Below are 16,214 nucleotides of genomic sequence, written 5' to 3'. Positions count from 1 at the left end.
TCACAGCCTGGTGCAGGGAGAAGAGCAGCAGATAGGGGTCAGGGGAGCCGAGTTCAGTCCTACCTGATGAGCCACATCCCCCTGTGCACTCCGGCTTCTTCATTTATAAAATGAGGGTCTGAAGCAGATGATCTCAGGCCCCTTCCTGCTGTAACATTCTGAGGTTCTAGTTCATATGCATAGAGTGAGCTCAGGGACGTCCTTCTTGTCTTTGGAAACTATGCCCTAGGGGATGAAGGACAGTGGGTAGATGACAGAGATTCTTATGCAGCCCCTTCTTTCCACTTCAGGCCTTCTTGGAGCGATACTTGGCGGCTGGACCTACCATCCAGTACCACAAGGAACGCTGGCTGGCCAAACAGTGGACATTGGTGAGCGAGGAGCCGGTGACCAACGGCCTCAAGGATGGCATCGTTTTCCTCTTAAAACGCCAGGACTTCAGCCTGGTGGTCAGCACCAAGAAGGTCCCATTCTTCAAACTCTCCGAGGAATTTGTGGATCCCAAGTCACACAAGTTTGTCATGAGGCTGCAGTCTGAGACCTCAGTGTGACTGTGCAACAGCAGGGGGAGTGGGAAACTCTGGGGGGTCCTGAGGGGGTGGGAGGGGGCTTGGTTCTCAGGCCCAGCCACATTCCTGCTACCCTTCTTCTTCTTGCTTTTTTTTTTTTACTTGAATTAACGCACCCCCACCTTCTCTCCTCGCTTCTTCCTTATTTTACCCCATGTGAACCTGGAGAGACCATCCTGCTGTCAACAGTACCTGGGAAGGACCCCCACCTCACCAACAACTTTTGTATTACTCTAGGCCCTGCAGGAATCAGTGCCTCTCTCCCTCTTCTTTCCCTAGTCTTTCCCCAGATTACAGTCTCTCCTGAAAGGGCACAGGGCCCTGCTGATTGTACTTTCCCCTCCTGAGCCCCGACTCACAAACCCAAGTTCTTAAAGCATTTCTCTTCAGTGGCCCAACAGGGTTTCTCTGGGGCACATGGACATGACTCCAGAGAGCCACAGTGCCAAACTCCTCCAGGGCAGCAACTGGCCCTCCTGTCCCTCACCCCAGCCACAACAAACCCTGGGTTCTAGGGCAGGGATACTCCTGCCACACAGCCCAAGTTAGAAATCTCCTTGCTAGGAGCATTTGCTTCCACATATATTTAGAGCAAAGAAGGATCCCATCCTTTTCCCAGAAATCTCCACCTAATGTTTTTGGTTTGTATGGTCACGTGACCATAGGCAAACACGTGGAAACCCTCTGTGACCACTTTTCCAGGGACTTAGGGGAAGGTACCTTTCTTCCAATTTGTCTTCCTAGGCAGCCCCTGAGGAGGAGGGCTGAATAGATCCCTCAGGTTTTGGAGAGACCCCCATCACTGACTCCTGCTCCCTAACCCTACCCTCACTTTCGTCCCCACTCTTCCCAGTGAAGGATGGTATGTAGACTCCTGTACAGACATAGTGGCTTGCAGACCCTGACCCAGCCCCTGTGGTCTTAGACAAATGTTTTTATTTTTGTCACCAGCCACCCCTGTCCTGCCGCCTTCTCTCGACTCCAGAGACCTGTTGCCTCATCTCTTTTGGGGAAGAGCCGGCAGCTCCTCCTCATCCCCTGCCTTAAGTCCAGTTCTTTGCCTCAGGGGTCTCGTTTCCTTGGCCTTCCAGGGTCCCCACCCCTTTTCTCCCTGCCTGATTCTCTGAGCTCTGGGCTCCGTCTGTACTGGGTTGAGGGGCAAGGATTACTGCCTTTTGTAGGTACTTCACCCCTCACCCCATTTTAGCTTCCATAGTCTTTGCACCAAATCCAAATTCTTGATAATTTAGATCTCATTTTGAGCAAAATTTGCTGGCCCTCTAATAAATATTTTCAATATAAATCTGAGCCTTTGACTCAGACATTTTTGCCAAGGAGAGTAGAATTAGGAAGTACCCATATACATCCAGCCAGGATCCACATGGAGGACCTTTCTGATGGCTGCAATGACTAGACCATTCCTCTGAGTAACTCACAGTGTCCTTTTGTAGGCCCTTCTTTTCCCTGAAAGACTGGTTGGTACTTACCTTGCAGAGCACATCCTGGGGTAAGATCCCCAGGGTCTCCCCTGGGAGGCTCCCCCTCTGTGTAGCGCCAGCCCTGGGAATGATGGAGCCTAGTGATCGGGGTTTCTCCTGCTGTCCTTTCTGCAAAAGTTCACTTGTTCACCCACCACATGCTAGAGAGGAGCTCATTGGCCAATGCTTACCTTGTCCTCAAAGGGGTGGGTTGTGGAGCTCACTTAGGCAGGGCCTCTGGCTGGGGCCAGGGTTATGAGATAGGCCTTTATGAAATACGTCCTGTTCTGGGGGTCTGTCTCTTTTCTTCTCTTCAAAAACTTTGTGTCAGAGGAGTCCCTTCTGAGTCACATAAATACCTCACTATCCTGGAAAACAGGGCCTGGATGGTGACTGGGGTCATTGCCTTTGTGGACAGGATGGAGTGTGGTGTGGTCTAAGAAGCAGGTTGGGGTGGGGGAGAGGGAAAGGATTTGGGATCTTAGTTGCTGCCCTAGGTTAGGGGCTGGGGAGTGTTTATTTTAAGATCCTGCCATGTTTTTAATCACTGTGATTTTTTTTTCATTCCCCTTTCCTAAAAAAAAGAATTTTTTCCTCCAACTCTCTAAGCACTAAGGGCTGTGCCTGAGAATGGTAGCATTTTGGTCTTTTGCTTCAGAACTGTGGTATCTTTGTCTTCTTTCATTATTATTATTATTATTATTATTATTATTATTATTACTATTGTTTTTTAAAATGTCAGGATGAATTGTCAGACATATGGCCATGTGTTTGTCCTCTGCTTCTCCCCTGTGGGAAGTTGTCTCCATGCTGTGAACTGCTGTGGGGTGTGCAGCTGACTCAGTCCCTCTGAGCAGTTTCCCCACTGTGTCTGTCCCATCATGCGCTGGATCTGCTCGTTCTCCTGCTGTGGGGGTATGCCCACCTCTTACCCCCTTGACACCATAGGGCTGCTGTGGCTGGGCCTCACCAGCACTGTCTTTTGTGTGACTCATGGCATCCTCGTTCATCCCCGCCGTGCCTAGCAGGCCTTCCTTTTCACCACCTCGGAACGCTTGCCTTTCCTCCCTCCACAACAGGACGCTGTGCCTCAGTCCTTCACCTACCTCGCCACTCTGCCACTGTCCCCATTGGTCCTTTCTCCTAAACTGGTCTTTGTGCTCTCTTTGTTTTTTCTTATTTCCCTCTTGTCTCTCATTTTTTCTTCCCATTCCTCTCCCATTTCAGCCCTTAACTTTTCTCTTTCCCATCTCCACTCAGTATTCCAATGGCAAACCCTGATGATGTAACACCTGCGATGAGACATCGGACTCTCCGGAACTTTCTCATCTGACACGTCTTTTTCCCAGGGTTCGTACTTCTCTTCTCCTCCATTGGTCCCAGGCGAACTCCCCTGTTCCTCTGTGGTGTCTGTCAGTCCGTCTGTCTTCTCTTTCCTCTGCCCTTCCCACAGGGCAGTATCTGCTGATGGATTCAGTCCTGGTGTGTGATTGTTGTGATTTGTTCTTCCGTGCGCAAAAGGAAGAGGGCTTTTTGAGTCCCTTCCAAGTGAGATTGTAAATGTAGAATTTTCCACTGTTGGATCTAGATTTTTTTCCCTTTTTTTGGGTGGGGGGGGTGTTACAGAGCTGAGACCTTGTGCATGCATGTAGAAAATTGTAAAATGTAAATTTTTTTTAATATATAAAAAGCTTGTTTCTACAGTTTGCAGTGGATCTAAACATTACGGCAATTTTAGGGTTTTTTTCTTAAACATAGGAACTAAAACTGTACAAATTTTTTTTATATAAAATAAAGACATTTGACTTTTGTGGGGGCATTCTGTTGCTTTTCTTTCTTTACAGGAATGGGAGCAAACGAGGGCCAGGGAATAATGAATATATACTCCTTGTTAGGGAGGGAATGGGCAGGAGGGGGCAGTGTGAGCTCATCATTGCTCTGCAGGCCTTCAGGGTGTGTTGGAGAGAAATGGGAAAATGAAAAAGGAAATTGCTTATTCTGAATCCTGATTCTAAAGAGAGAGAAACAACAATGTGAGGGCTTAACCACTTCCTGGTGTAGTTGTCAGGATAGAGAAAGAAAGATTACTTCCTGGGTCCACCCTTCTGAGCAAGCTTGTGTCTGTATGGCCTCTAGGGCAGGAGTGGGTTTCTAAAACGTCTTTCTAAAACATAAAGTGCCATAGGAATTTCAGGGGATAGTTGAGATTTCAGTCAGTGGTGACAGCCCATCACAATTCATTGAGACAAGTTTCTGTAGTATATATCTTAGTTCTAAATATGTAGAGAGTTCGGTGCTCTGTTGTCACTGTAATGCATTTAATAAGGTACTAAAATCACCCTCAAGAGATTGGGTCCCTTCTCCCAGTCTTACCTGGACCTGACCTCTGTGACTTTGGGCAAGATGCTTAGCATGTAAACAGCCTGCTAAGGTTAAAAACAAGCATTTCTGTATGGAGGTGGCCTATTCACTAGATTTCCTCCTCCTCTCCCCTGCCTCATACTCTGCCAGGCTCTGGGGATGCAAAGGCAAGAGAGGCTCCATCCTGGAGGATGACCCAGTTTACAGGGGTGACAGGCCGGGTGACCCTAGTGCAAGGCTTCATGGCGTGTTCTCAGGCAGAGTGTAGACAAACCCTGGCTGGATTCCAAGGAGCTCGGGGAGTTTCCTTCAAGAAATCTAGGAAGTTTGTTTAAGACTCAAGATGGGGGAACACACTCACCTTGAGATTACATTTTGTTCATCTAAGTATTCCTAGAATTGAAACCAGTTCCTCGCATATAGTTGGTCCTCAATAAAAAATTGTTGCATGAATAATGAACTGAACAACTAACAATACAATAGGGGCTCATGAAAGGGATCATATACTTGCTTCTCCCTTTAAAATTGCACTCCAGTCTTTCTCATGTGAAAACAAACAAAAATACTTCCCTTGAAACTGCATCGCCATTCTCACGGCTCTGTTCTTTCTGTAACTAGGTTTGTAGAATAGTTTCACTTGCTGTTTCCAGTTCATTTCAGAGTCAACTTGTGACTTACATTGTGACCAAATTTCTACCTTAGCATGCCTCTGAAATTATTCTTGTTCTCAACAGCCAAGCATAGTAAACACCTTTTAAGTTTATTCTTTATTTAGTGCCTATGATGTTCCCAGCCTGATACTAAAGTACTTTCTCTGGTAAAGATACTGGATATGGTCCTGCCCTCACTGAGCTAACCTTGGTGGACCCTTGAGAAGGCTAGTTAACCTCAGGGACCTCCTCTTGTAATGCTGGCCCCAGGAATTCATAGATTTAAAGCCAGACCTCAATATTTGATTGATAAGATCATATTTTCTCTAGAGGTTTGCTGCAAGCAAAAGTGATAATCCTGACCATTTGTCAGGCAGCAAAGGGTATTTGTAACTTTTGTTTGAAAGGATGTGTTTTCCACAGAAGTTCTTCACATAGCACTGAAGTTAGGGACCCAGCTTGGTGGATTGTCAGGGTCATGCCTGGGACTTCATGACATTATATGTGATTATATGTGATTACATATGCTGCCCATGTGTGATTTTTGTTTTTTAGCCTTTGTCTTCTTTGAAATACAGCCGAGAGGGGGAACTGGGGGCTGGGGCTCTGGATGAGGAGACATAAAGATCTTTAGACCAAGGTCTCAGTGATTTGTTATTAGTTTTTTATTTTTTAATTTTAATTTTTTTGTTACTATTTTTTGTCTGTTTGGGATAGTTTAATGGCTTCTACAGACTGAAAGTCAGCTTGCTTAAAGTAACCCTTGGCTTTTTTGTTACTTTAAGCATATGATAGTAATGCTCTTCCAATTGCCAGGAAGGCTGGGGTAGGGGAAAGTCAGCCTTTGGAAAAGCACTGCAGCATTAGTGTACACATGGTCATGGAAGATGCTAGAGAGATAATAAAGGACCACCTACATAGTAAATCTTGGAGAATAGTCATCCCTGTCTAGCTCCCCAGTTTCTTTTCAGGCTGAGAATGGGGTCCATTTCTCTTGGTACAAAGGGCAGGGCAGGCATGACATCCTACCTGCTCATAACAGTGAATGCCACATTTGAGTATGTAGAATAGTGGGAGAAGGTACTGGTTTAGAGTTGGGAAACCTGGCCAAGGCATTGGCTTCTCTCATTTCATCTCAGCAAGTTTTGGGGGCACACTTACTGTGTGGTAGGCATTGTGATACAAAGATAAATAAAACATTGGCCCCCTCCCCTTGGAGCTCATGGGACTTTTGCTAGATAAGTTGGGAAATTTTATTTTGTCATATGTTGTAGGCAACCCGAGGAAGCACACTATTTTCCTGGAGGTGGTAAATACCATCTGTAAAAGGCAGACTGAAGCCAACAGTGTGTGAGGGTGTTGAGCCTGATATGTAAACTATTTTGATGTCACTTGTCAAAAATAGCCATCTGTACTCTGATATCCTGTAAGGGGAATGACTTTGGTTATAAGGTTATAAAAATTAGGAGTATGGCTGGGCGCAGTGGCTCACGTTTATAATCTCAGCACTTTGGGAGGCCGAGGCGGGTGGATCACCTGAGGTCAGGAGTTCGCGACTAGCCTGGCCAAGATGGTAAAACCACGTCTCTACTAATAATACAAAAATTAGCTGGGCGTGGTGGCACATGCCTGTAATCTCAGCTACTCGGGAGGCTGAGGCAGGAGAATCACTTGAACCCGGGAGGCAGAGGTTGTGGTGAGCCGAGATTGGGCCACTGCACTCCAGCCTGGGTGATAAGAGTGAAACTCTGTCTCAAAAAAAAAGAAAAAAAAGAAAAAGAAAAGAAAGAAAAGAAAAAAGAAAAAAAAAATTAGGAGTATGAGATCTTCGGTTGTGTATTGTCCCTTCTTGCTTTTGGGCACAATTAGGTCATGCTGCTGCTTCACTTAGGGTAAGTATGTGGTTAAAAGTATGTGGTTTTAGGATTTTTTAGGGCAGTGGAACTACTGTGTATGTGCTATAAATGTGGATACTTGGCATTATACATTTTTCCAAACCCATAGGATATACAGTACCAGTAGTGAAGCCTAATGTAAATTATAAGCTTTGAGTGATTAATTGGAACAAATGTACCACTCTGGTGGGGGATGTAGATAATGGGAGAGTCCATGCAAGTGTGGGGGCAGGGCATGTATAAAAAATCCCTGTACCTTCCACTCAATTTTCACATGAAACTAAAACTACTCTAAAAAGGCTATTTACATTTGAGATCAGGAGTTCGAGACCAGCCTGGCCAACACGGTGAAACCCTCCCCCGCCGTCTCTACTATAAATACAAAAATTATTTTGGTGGAATGCGCCTGTAATTCCAGCAACTCGGGAGGTCAAGGCATGAGAATCGTTTGAACCCGGGAGGTGGAGGCTGCAGTGAGCTGAGATTGTGCCACTGCACTCCAGCCTGGGCAACAGAGCAAGAGTCCATCTCAAAAATAAATAAATAAATTACAAACAAACTCTATTTAAAAAAACCTGACTAAGAAGACATCAAGCACAACTTTACCTAATTCTAGACACCGCTCTAGTAATAAAAGTGATAGTATTATAGGTACTTGTGATTCAGGGGAAAAAAATGCAGGTGTGTGCTATTTCCCCTGAATCCCTTAACAGTGTCACTATGGAGCTTGGAAATCTGTTAAAGACCACTGAAGAGGAAGCTGAAGCTCTGTTGGTCCATCAATAATACTGTGACAACCAAAAATTTGCATGAGGGGACTTAAATGAGTCAGGAAACATGTGATTTAACTTAGTGAAGATTTTCACTCCTTTCAAGTTCCTGTTAATGTTAGTTCTCTTTGACATACGAATGTGTGATTTTAGGGTGGGGTTGGCTGGGATGGTTTTTACTGTAATAAAGAACACTTGTTGAAGGACTTCTTGTCTTCTGTCAGTTTACTTATATCTTAACACAGTACCTCTGGCCTCAAAGATGGAATCCAGTTAAAGTGAAAGCAGATCCAAACTGTATCATCAGGGAAAGCTGAGCTTGTAGAATTCATTTTCAGTGACTGGTACGAGATTGTGTACTTCTGGTTTGGAGCATATTGAAGAATTCGACCCTGGGCAACTTTTTCCTGGAATTGAAATGTTCATCGGGTTTTTACTCTGTTTTGAAATAGGTCCCCAAAATAGAGTTTTTCAAACTTTAATGGTGCGTATAGCAAGTGTACAAATCACTTGGGGATTATGTGAAATACAGACCCTGATTCAACAGGTCTGGGGTAGGGTCTGAGTTTCTTCATTTCAAACAGGTGCCCAGGTGTCTTAGTCAGCTCAGGCTGCTGTAACAAAATACCATAGACTGACTGGGGGTCTTAAAATCCAGAAATTTATTCCTCATAGTTCTTGAGGCTGGAAGTCCGAGATTGGGCTGGCAAGCATGGTTAGGATCTGATTAGGGATCTCTTCTTGGCTTATAGGATGCTGCCTTCTTGCTGTGCCCTCACATGGCAGAGAGAGAGAGAGAGAGAGAGAGTGAGAGAGCGAGGTTTCTTATGTCTCTTGTTATAAGGGCACTAATTCCATCACGAGGGCCCTAGTCTCATAACCTCATCTAAATCTAATTACCTCCCAAAGGCCGCATTTCCAAATAACATCAAATTGGGGGTTAGGCTTCAACATATGCATTCTGGGGCAACACAGTATAAAGCACCAGGTGCTGCTGCTGATGTTCTACAGACCTTATTTTGAGCAGCAAGGCCCTAAAAGAAGCTTAATATACCCCTGACAATTTGAGGGTCCTAAACACGCCTTACTTAACTCTAAGATAATTGATGCAAGAGATCAAAATTGTTAAGAGGTCTAAATTTTATGAATGTAATAAATAGTTTGGTAAGGTCATTGTTGCTCATGCTATAAAATTGTGCCACCTGTATCAAATTGTGATTTTATGAGAATCTTAAATGATATGTTGTGAGATAGGCCTTACATGTGGAGTTTATACAAAAGCAGTTCAGTATGCAACTTAACTGATCCATGAGATGTTAATAATGACACAAAAAAGGGCCAAAATGAGATCTTATCACTAAAGGCCATAGAAATTGAAGGAGCAGTTTCCAATATAAATTATCTTTGGCTAGAAATTTTTTGCCAACATGACTGTATTAGTCTATTCTCATGCTGCTATGAAGAAATACCCAAAACTGGTTTAATTGACTCAGTTTCTCATGGCTGGGGAGGCCTCAGGAAACTTGCAATTCTGGTGGAAGGGGAAGCAAACACATCCTTCTTCACTCTGTGGCAGGAGAGGGAATGAGAGCCAAAATGCTGCCAGTCTCTTTGCGTTGCAAGAGTGACATTTACTTCAGTTCTTAACAAGTTCCTCATCTCCATTTGAGACCACCTCAGCCTGGACTTCATTGTCCATATCACTATCAGCATTTTGGTCAAAGCCATTCAAAAAGTCTCTAGGATCTTCCAACCTTTCCCACATTTTCCTGTCTTCTGAGCCCTCCAAGTCTCTAGGAAGTTCCAAAGTTTCCTGTCTTCTTCTGAGCCCTCCAAACTGTTTTAACGTGTGCCTGTTACCCAGTTCCAAAGTCACTTCCACATAATTGGATATCCTTATAGCAGTACCCCACTCTCTGTTGTACCAATTTACTGTATTAGTCTGTTTTCATGCTGCTATGAAGATATACTCAAGACTGGATAATTTATAAAGAAAAGAGGTTTAATTGACTCACAGTTCCTCATGACTAGGGAAACCTCAGGAAACTTACAATCATGACAGAAGGCAAAACAGGCATGTCTTACATGGCGGCAGGTGAGAGAAGTGAGTGCCAACTGAAGGGGGCAGCCCCTTATCAAACCATCAGATCTTGTGAGAACTCACTATCATGAGAACAGCATGAGGGTAACCACCCCCACGATTCAATTATCTTCATCTGGTCTCTCCCATGACACATGAGGATTACAGGAACAAAAATTTAAGATGAGATTTGGGTGGGGACTCAGCCAAACCATATCAATGACCAATAGAACAGAGGAAATTCATGAGTTTTACCATATTTAGATAGTTTCAGATAAGGTGACTTAATGTACTTCAATATTTGCATTAATTGCTATGGGTATAGAATGAAAGTGTGATCCTTGAATATCTGAGACATGTCTCAGTTAATTTAGAAACTTTATTTTTCCAAGGTTGAGGACACATACCCATGACACAGCCTCAGGTCATGATGACATGTGCCCAAGGTGGTCAGAATACAGTTTGATTTTATACATTTTAGGGAGAGATGAGACATTAGTCAACATATGTAAGATGAACATTGGTTTGGTCTGGAAAAGGCAGGACAACTTGAAGCAAAGGTGGGGCAAGTCAAAGTGAGGAGGGGGGCTTCCAGGTCATAGGTAGATAAGAGACAAATGGTTGCATTCTGTTGAATTTTTGATTAGCCTCTCCGAAGGAGGCACTCAGATATGCATTTATCTCAGTGAGAAGAGGGGTGACTTTGAATAGAATGGGAGGCAGGTTTGCCCTAAGCAGCTCCTCGCTTGACTTTTCCATTTAGCTTAGTGATTTTGGGGCCCCAAGATTTATTTTCCTTTCACAAAAGTAACACCATATTTCAATAATTGTAGGTAGCATCATATATCAATAATTTAGAAATATGTTCTCAAGTTTCTTTGCCCAAGTGGTGGTCACTGTACAAACTTCAAGATCTTAACGATCTTGTAGTTAAATGTTGCTGGAAACTGTCTTATCTGTGTTTACTGTTTTTCACTCATTCTGTCATTTAACCAATATTTGTTGAGCACCTTCTATGTGCCAGGAGCTATGCTAGGTATTGGTGGCATGGCACTGAATAACATGGACATAGTCTTTGTTCTCAGATAGTAATCACTTAATTTCAAAGGTGATGAATGTAGTGATGAAGTATAGGGGACTATGGGATCTTACAGTAGGAAACTGACCAAGGTTGTCAGGAAATGTTTCCTTGAAATAAAGGATGGGGCACAACATCTTTTTGACTGGGAAGAGCTTCCTCATTCTCTTCAATAACCAAACTCTATCCAAGAAATTGCTGTCTAAAAATTGAGTGTCAAAGTAATTGGACCTTGGAAGTTGTCAAAAGATTTCTTGAGAAGGCTAGCAAGGATGTATAGCAAGGGGAACGCTTGTACACTGTTGGTGGGAATGTCAATTAGTACAGCCACTATGGAGAACAGTATGGAGGTTCCTCAAATAACTAAAAACAGAACTACTATATGATCCAACAATCCCACTGCTGGGTGTACGCCCAAAGAAAGGAAATCAGTATTTCGAAGAGATGTCTGCACTCCCATGTTTATGGCAGTACTATTTACCATAACCAAGATATGGAAGCAACCTAAATGTTCATCAATGGAGGAATGCATAAAGGAAATGTGGTACATATATACAATGGAATTCTGTTATTTGCAACGATATGGATGGAACTGGAGGACATTATATTAAGTAAAATAAGCCAGGCACAAAAAGACAAACATCGCATGTACTCATTCACATATGGGAGCTAAAAAAAATTGAAGTTATGGAGAGAGAGACTAGAATGATGTTTACCAGAAGCTGGGGAGAATAGTAGGTACAGGGGGATAAACAGGGAGTGGTTAGTGGATATAACAGTACAGTTAAATAGAATGAATAAGTTGTAGTATTTGGTAGCACAATAAGGTGACTGTAGTTAACAACAATTTATTGTATATTTAAAAATAACTAAAATAGTGGAATTGGAATGTTCTTAACACAGATAAATGATAAATAAATGCTTGAGATGATGGATACCCCAATTACCCTGATTTGATCATTACATACTATATGTCTGTATCAAAACATCATATGTGCTCTGTAAATATATACAACTATTACGTAGCCATATAATTAAAAATAAAAATGAATTTCTGAACAACTAAGGGACTGCTATTTTACTAAGACTCAGTGATGGCAACTGAAATAAAAGTTACAAATGAATCTTTTGTTTTAAGAATAAAATCAAAGAGAGGGAGAAGAATTGGAACATCTAATGTACGCTGTGTATATGTACACATAATTGCTCGACACTAAAGAGAAGAGGACCTTTGTGGAGCCCCTCATGTTTATACCACAGAACCCATACCTGGTACTTGCTATTTCTCAGCTGCCATGGTTCTTTCTGAGGGCAGCGTCTTGCCAAAGCTTACCAACAGTTTCTGAAATAGTATTTACTATTTGAGGAGAGCTCTGAGTTAAGCATTTTCAGTTCAGGTGTTGTTTTCCCCTTGAATTTTCAGCAAACCATGTGGAACCTCTGCTTCCTCAGATTCCTGGTATGGTGCCATATTGTGGTCAAAGAGATGTCCAAGAAGTCCTGTTTGCCTCAGATAGTACCTCACAGAGTATCTTAGGAGGTCATTACTGGTCCAGACATTCTGTCTTCATTAAGTAATCAAAGGGAAATAACATTCTGGAAATGGAATAAAACCAGCCATACATATAAAAGAGCAATTATAAATAAGAATGTTAATTTATCAATTTATAACAACTGATAGATCTAGTTTGGGAACTGGAGTTGGTCATTTGTACAGGTATATTCCTGATGGGACAGTTCAAATTGATAAATTAGCATTTGTATATTAAATACAGAACCAGACAGGAGGAATTGGAAATTCTGAAGGACATCATTAAATGTTGCAGTACTTCAGTCCCCCTTTCTCTTTTCTACATACTACCCATGGGTATCGTCATCTCATCCCAAGGCTTTAAATACCGTCTGTGTACCAGATAGCACAGCATAGTAGTAATGAACATGGGCTCTGGGGTCAACCTGCCTGGGTTTTTCTTCTGGTTTTGCTCCCAGTAGCTATGTGGCCTTGAGGAAATTTTCTGTTTCTTTATCTTTAAAATGAAGACAATAACACAGTGCCAACCTCATAGGGATGTTGGGAGTGTAACTCAGAAAATATTCATAAACTACTTAGATATGCCTGGCATGTAGTAAGTACCCAATAAATGTTAGTTATATACCAAGTACTCCCAAATCTCTATTTCTTGCCCTGACTTCTCCCCAGAATTCTAGACTTATAAATCTAAGTGCTTATTTGACATCTTCACAAAGACATCTAAGAGATATTTCACACTTACTATAGAAAGTAGTAGCCTAGGGAGATAAAGATAATGTTTGTCTGTGGGGCAGAGAGCAATGATTTTACCAGGCTCTTGAGCACGGATCTGTGTCAGTAAGCAATCTGCGCTTACTTTCAGTTTCAAGTGACTGGTGGTGATCCAGGTTCACGTAAACAAATTCTGTTTGTGGTCTACCCAAACATCTATATCCTCACTACCAATACCATTTATTTTAGCTGTGGGGACTCCTTAACTAGTGGCCACTGCCTTATTGCTTGTTGGCTTGTGCCATGGGGCTTACTGTTTCAACATAATAATACCCCTCCCTCCTTCTGCCCAGAGGAGAAAGAACAAATACCATTTGGACAGCTTGCTTCAATCCAAACTCTTACCCCTCAGCCCCATTAACAGGTAGAACAGTGGGTATCCTCATTCTCCACCTCTCACTCACTACTTGGATGAGAACAGTCACTACTGGATCCCCAGGAGTCTCTCAGATCTTCCAAACAGGCCTGCAAAAGGGCCATTGTACTTTCCTCTTCCCGAAAGCCCTATCTCTGTCAGCATCTTGTCCTCATTGCCAGAACTTCCAACAACTATGAAAAGCCTGAGATTTTATGCCACTTCTAAACTAATAAGTTTGTCTGTTAGTTTCATGGGTACTGACAAAAAACATGAGACTCCTGGGTCAGAGACAAAGGACTTTATTACACTTGGCCCAGCAGGTAGCATGAACTTCATATTTGCATTAGTTCTCCTTGCCTCTAAGTTCCACTGGGTGATACGGAGCAGCCAATCTGGATGCTCTGCATACAGTAAGTTTGTGTCATGGTTGAGGAATCCTGGGATTAGGAAACCCTAGTATTTTAAAGAGAGTTTACTTGAGACACAAATATCTTAATACTGTGACCACTTTATGTAGTTCTTTCCCAGACTTCCTTTTTACTGCTTTTCCAATATTGTTTTTCATTTAAGTGACTGACAAGGTGGTCAACCTGTTAACATGCTGCCCATGATTCAATGTAGATATGTACCTCAGGCAATCTGTCCTTCCAAACAAAGTGTACAACTAGATATGCTGCTTCAAGTTCTGCCTGCTGGAGAGATTTTCTTTCATTACTGACTTTGAAGCCTCTACTGAGTGAGGTTCACTGTAGTGGAGAGGCCATTCCCATTCATCTGGGGCTGACACAGCATGCAAATCCAGGCCCATGCTCTTTCTTCCTCCATTAACTGTTCATAGGGAATTCCTCATGAGGCCGTTGATGTAGAGCAAGGGAGAGGTGGAAGAGTAGCTGGAATTACAAAGTCCCCTGCTTATGCAGCGTACTTGTGTATTCTGGACCTGTTCAGACCCACTTTTGTATATTCCACTTCTGTTTTATAATGAATTCCTGCTAGGTAATTCAGTTTTATATTTGGTGGTTCAGAAAACACCCAGTTCATGATGGACAGTTTGCGTTGCATGATAATTTGGTGTCCCGAGGCAGACATTCAATTTCTACCAGCTCTCGGAAGCAAGCTAGGAATTGCTTTTCAAATGGCGAAAGATTGTCAGCACAAGTGGACATCAGCTTGCTGCAAATCTCCTGGGGGGATATCAAAGACTTCCAAGGAGGAAAAAAATCAATCTAAATTCGATTACAAAGAAATGCAAGAGACTCCAGGCCTCAATTTCTTTGCTTTGTATAAAGGTAAAAATGATAGATTTATTACAATTTGAGTTATAAATTTAAATTTACAATTTAGTTACAATTTTAAAAGGCTAAAAGAAGCTTTTTTGTACCAAGCTGTAGAAAGTTTTAGTATAATTTGGTAAAACGATAAGAGAACTTAATTTTAATTAAGTTTTACTTACACTCCTAATAAAAAGAAACCATGTAATAAATTAAATTATTTCGTGAATTTGGGGTTAAATTATGTCTACCTTTTTTTGCTGTTTTTTCCACAGCATGAAATAAAAATGCAAGCATGGCATATTAATAATTCAATAATTTGTATTTCTGTTTTAACAAAAAACTAAATTATATGGAACTATCTAAATTTCAGTTGAATTAAGTTAGTTAATTAAGATAGTTCTAAGATAGTTAATTAGAACTAATTAACAATTGTCCTATAAGTGAAATAAGTAATTATCGCCTATCCATTATTTAAAAATATGTAAATCTAAACATAGATATATGCAACTACATTGAGTTATAATTTAAATAAGTGGTATATCTGTATAACCGGTTCTTTTATAGAAACCTTAGGCAATGTTGCACATTATATAGACCTACAGAGCTAATCCATTTATACTGTACGTGTACAGTTTTAAGGTGTTATTGGTTTTCTGACCTTTTCTTTCCTTCCTTTGTTCCTTCCTTCCTTCTCTTTCTTTTTCTTTCTTTTTTTTTTTTTTTGACAAGCTCTCACTGTGTTGCCCAGACTGGAGTGCAGTGGCAGGATCATGATTCGCTGCAGCCTCAACTCCTGGGCTCAAGCAGGAGTCCAGCTAATTTTCTATTTTTCTTTTCTTGCAGAGACAAGGTCTTGCTATATTGCCCAGGCTGGTCTTGAAGACCCAGTCTCAAGCGATCCTCCTGTCTCAGCTTCCCAAAGTACTGGGATTACAGGCCTGAGCCACTGTGCCCAACCCCATTTCTTAATAGTGTATTGCACCTGAATATTGATTTAAATATACTTTTGAAGTTTCTTAATGGACTTTGAATGCAATAGAATATTAAATTAATACTCAATAAATGTATAGTATAATATTGAATTAATAAACATGGCAATTTTTAAAAACTTTAAAATCAAGACATAAGACATACAGTACATAGCCACTGTATAGTGCTCATGCGTTTTTAATCTCTATTTTTTAATATTTCTTCTGTAATCAATCACATTAAGATAATAAAATCATACATTATAAACATTTAAAATAAAATACTTGATAATATTATGCTTTATAAATGAGAATTTTAAAGATTTAAATAAATACCATCATTTAAAATGTTGTTTTGGCTATCAAACAATGTGAATGTCGTACTAGGACTAGTAGCTGAAAAGAAGTGAAGATTTGCCTTTGGTTATGAG

At 41.7% G+C, this 16,214-nt stretch overlaps 1 protein-coding gene across 5 annotated transcripts in view; it reads left to right on the top strand.

The window, feature by feature from the left end:
- The window catches only part of VANGL2 (VANGL planar cell polarity protein 2), a 28,211-nt gene extending 24,354 nt beyond the window's left edge, over nt 1-3,857 (top strand). For all 5 annotated transcript variants that reach the window (XM_016930470.3, XM_054672677.2, XM_016930480.4 and 2 more), the window contains one exon: nt 291-3,857. In XM_016930470.3, the coding sequence (XP_016785959.1) occupies nt 291-551 (261 nt within the window). In that variant the 3' untranslated portion in view covers nt 552-3,857. The remainder of the gene's footprint in view (nt 1-290) is intronic.
- Nucleotides 3,858-16,214: the final 12,357 nt, after the last annotated feature.

Source organism: Pan troglodytes, chromosome 1 (assembly GCF_028858775.2).
Source record: "Pan troglodytes isolate AG18354 chromosome 1, NHGRI_mPanTro3-v2.0_pri, whole genome shotgun sequence".
In the NCBI taxonomy this organism is placed as follows: Eukaryota; Metazoa; Chordata; class Mammalia; order Primates; family Hominidae; genus Pan; species Pan troglodytes.
Note: the sequence above shows the minus strand (reverse complement) of the source record. Positions and strands in the feature narration are given on the sequence as shown.